The following is a 3,348-nucleotide window of genomic DNA, read 5'->3' as shown; positions in this document are numbered from 1 at the left end:
ATTTCTTGCGGAGGAAGGAGATAAAGCAAGAAAAATGCATTCTTTGAGCCTCAGAGTTTTTACTGATTTCACCGGCTCTTCGGCGGCGAGGTCTTCGCCGTGTCGTGGTGGCTATGGCGGTTTGACTTTGGGGGAATTTAATGGCAAGGCTTGTAGAATTCTAGCCTGCGCTCCGGAGAGGAACGGCAATGGCGGAGGTCGGAGTCGGAGTTCGAGTTCGAATACGAGTACGACTCCGAGCTCGTTTTTGTCTCGGAGCCAAACTTACGCTCTGTTGAAGCAGCAAATGGAAGTTGCTGCGAAATCTGAGGTCAGTGTTTTTCTTTTCTTCCCCTCTCTCTCTGGACTACCAATTTGGGGAGAGATTTTTTGCTCAAAAAAAAAAAAAAGGGGAGAGATTTCTGATTTTTTTCCTTCGGATTCTCGGTAAACAATCGGAGGCTTATCGCTTTGGGTTTTGTTGGGTTGTACGTAGGATTATGAAGAGGCTGCGAGGATTCGCGACTCGTTGAAGTTATTCGAAGAGGAAGAGCCGGTTTTGCGGCTACGGAGGCTGATAAAGGAGGCGGTTGCTGAAGAGAGGTTCGAGGTAAATCACTCGCAGCTTTCTCGCTTTGCAAGGTTTTTCGTTTACTAGAAAAGTCAAGTCTTGAGTAATGACGAATGTGTGTTTTGGTGAAAATTGTAGCTATCAGTTTGTTTATCCAAGTCATTGAGAACCTAAAGAATCTCTATCTTTCACAGAGCAGTTTTTCTCCACTTACCACTTCATTACTTTTGCCATCAACATTGGTGGGAGAAAGGGAAAACAATATAGCTGCTTTGGTCGTAATGGGCGAATTTTTGATCGGAGAATTACGTTCGACTTCGACTATAGATCTTAATGTTTTGAGACCCAAAATTAGAGTGAAATTATGTGCTGCAAAATATATTGGCCAAGCTTGTTTATGCCGTGTACTTATGTCCATTTGGATGTTATATTTGTGCAGGAGTGAATTAAGAGGTTGAGAAAAGATGAAAAGATTATGGTGGGTACTGGGTAGACTGTAGTAACCTATGAGTATGCCTTGTAAAGTGGTTTTGAAGACAGTTTAGCTGTTCAATTAAACACACTTTGTAGCGTTTTGAACACATGTTAGTGCTCAGGAAAAGTTCAGAGAGTAAAAAGTTGAAATATGAAGGGACTTAAAAGAAGGGATATTGCAGTTTGAGCAATTTTTTAAATAGGCGAGTAGATCAAAGCTTCTGCGAGATGTTGCTGAAGTTAAATTCCAATATTTTGCTTATTTCTTTGCTGATTTACTTAGGACTTTGTCCTTCCCTCAATGTAGACTATCATCCACCGTTCATTTAAGTCTTCATTCTTGTTCTTTTGGATCATTAGATTGAGTTCTGAAGGTAAACTATCAACATCAATTTTCTAATTTTTTGAATTTCTGCTCAGGATGCAGCTAAATACCGTGATGAGCTTCAGGAAATTGCTCCCCACTCTCTCTTGAAATGTGCAAGTGATGCAACGACCTTGGTATCAGATTTATACTTGGTTCATGTAGTTCCAATTGAACTTCAAACTAGTCCGTTTTGTTTTCACAATAATCTAACTATTTAACTGCTGGAAACTTTATGTTTATAAATAAAAGTTTCTACACTGATTGATCTTGATTTTTTAGTATTTTTTGTTGGAAAAAAAAAAAACTTAAAAGTAATTTTTTAGGCTTTTGGATGGTGAGGCAAGACATAGGATGTATGTTCGTTTTCAGATAATAAAGCACTCCTATAATTAGATTGAGTAAGATGCAATACAAATAGAAGAGCACAGACTAAGTAATTAGTATTTAATACTAAATAAAACCTATGACTTTTCAGGGAATCAGGGTTCAAGTGAGGAGTGTGTATATAGAGAGCCGGAGTCAGCCGTCAAAGGGGCACTATTTCTTTGCTTATAGAATTCGAATTACCAATAATTCAGAGCGCTCTGTTCAGCTTCTTAGAAGGCACTGGATTATAACTGATGCCAATGGAAAAACTGAGAATGTCTGGTTAGTTACATCTTGTTTTCATTTACATCTGTTTTACCTATATGTATCTTTCAATTTGTTTCAATTTTGTTATTTCCCTTATTGCAGGGGAATTGGTGTTATTGGTGAACAGCCAGTAATACTTCCTCGGGCTAGTTTTGAATACTCATCTGCATGCCCGTTAAGCACTCCCAACGGCAGAATGGTAATATTGGATCATTCAATTTATACATTAATAAAAATGGAAAGACAATTTCGTATTGTTGGATACCCTTCTATGAATGCTGAATTGTCTTTCATGTATTAGTCATGTAGGAAGGGCTGCTTAACAATAAAAATTAAAAGAACTACGGATCCCCGGTATGTCACCTGCGAGTAAGAAATAATGTTTCATTCCCTATAGGAAGAATCTTTAGATTGCCTCGAATGACATATAGATAATAATTATAATGTGTGAAAAGCCACTTAGATATATTTTTGTTGTAGGGAGGTTGTTCCTGTTCACAATAACGAGTCCCTAGAAAATGTGACGTTTCTAAGAATTTGATTTTTGAATCTTTGATTGAAAAGTCAATTTATTTCGCTTGTTTTATTGCAGGAAGGTGATTTTGAGATGAAACAGATCGATAGGGTAGGCTCACAATCTTTCAATGTGGCTATTGCCCCATTTTTACTCTCTATACTTGGAGATGATAGTGATGCGTTTTGAGAACCGAACTGTTTACATCACCTAGGAGAGACAAAGGAATCTCATTCTGATCCAGAAAAGTCTCTAAAAATTAAGTCATTGTTTATATTCTGCAATATGTGTAAAAAATCATTTCTTCTACAGGGATTAGGGTACCACTTGTCGATTATTCTTGTTGGTCTAAATGGAAAATGGTTGAAGTTTTATATGTCAGGAGAAAAATCAACTTGTAAAGAGAACAAATGTATAGCTTTATGCAAGTTTATCTGAATGAAATCCAATTCTATGATTGACATATAAAATAAGCATTAGTAGCCTAGAACTTGGATGAATGTACTGGCAGGACTCAGAAGCCGACTTCTTTACCAAATTTTATATGCCAAAACACGTGGAATATTCCTGACCACACCATAATCTCAGTGTCTTCACTCAAAGCCAGTTATCAGGATGCTTAACCATTCCACACTAGGTGGATGAAATCTGGGACAAGAAGTTGTTGACTTTCTTGGTTGGCTTTCAATCCTCTGTTTCTTGTAACATTTTCTGTCAAAGGACTATAGGGCCCGTTTGTTTCCATTTTCATTTTCATTTTTCACGTTTCTCGAGAAAGAAAAATGAAAACGGGAAATGAAAATGTGTTTG

General features: G+C 37.4%; 1 protein-coding gene across 2 annotated transcripts; it reads left to right on the top strand.

The window, feature by feature from the left end:
* The first annotated feature begins 6 nt into the window (after positions 1-6).
* LOC21386999 lies at positions 7-2,977 on the top strand. Of its 2 annotated transcripts, XM_024166681.1 has the most exons (7): positions 7-310; positions 476-589; positions 1,445-1,525; positions 1,867-2,039; positions 2,127-2,223; positions 2,326-2,378; positions 2,617-2,698. In XM_024166681.1, the coding sequence occupies exons 1-7, from the start codon at positions 35-37 to the stop codon at positions 2,633-2,635; spliced, it is 813 nt and encodes a 270-aa protein (XP_024022449.1). In that variant the 5' UTR covers positions 7-34; the 3' UTR covers positions 2,636-2,698. The 2 variants fall into 2 exon arrangements, with proteins under 2 accessions (XP_024022449.1, XP_010087676.1); XM_010089374.2 differs by lacking the exon at positions 2,326-2,378 and having other exon boundaries at positions 2,617-2,977.
* Positions 2,978-3,348: the final 371 nt, after the last annotated feature.

This window comes from Morus notabilis, unplaced genomic scaffold, assembly GCF_000414095.1.
Source record: "Morus notabilis unplaced genomic scaffold, ASM41409v2 Scaffold761, whole genome shotgun sequence".
Classification (NCBI taxonomy): domain Eukaryota; kingdom Viridiplantae; phylum Streptophyta; class Magnoliopsida; order Rosales; family Moraceae; genus Morus; species Morus notabilis.
Note: the sequence above shows the minus strand (reverse complement) of the source record. Positions and strands in the feature narration are given on the sequence as shown.

Excerpts from the sequence above, each read along its gene's own strand:
- LOC21386999 (XM_010089374.2), top strand. The coding sequence starts at position 35 with ATGCATTCTTTGAGCCTCAGAGTTTTTACTGATTTCACCGGCTCTTCG. Across the intron at positions 311-475 it reads AAGTTGCTGCGAAATCTGAG|GATTATGAAGAGGCTGCGAG; the intron begins GTCAGTGTTTTT and ends GGTTGTACGTAG. Across the intron at positions 2,040-2,126 it reads GGAAAAACTGAGAATGTCTG|GGGAATTGGTGTTATTGGTG; the intron begins GTTAGTTACATC and ends CCCTTATTGCAG.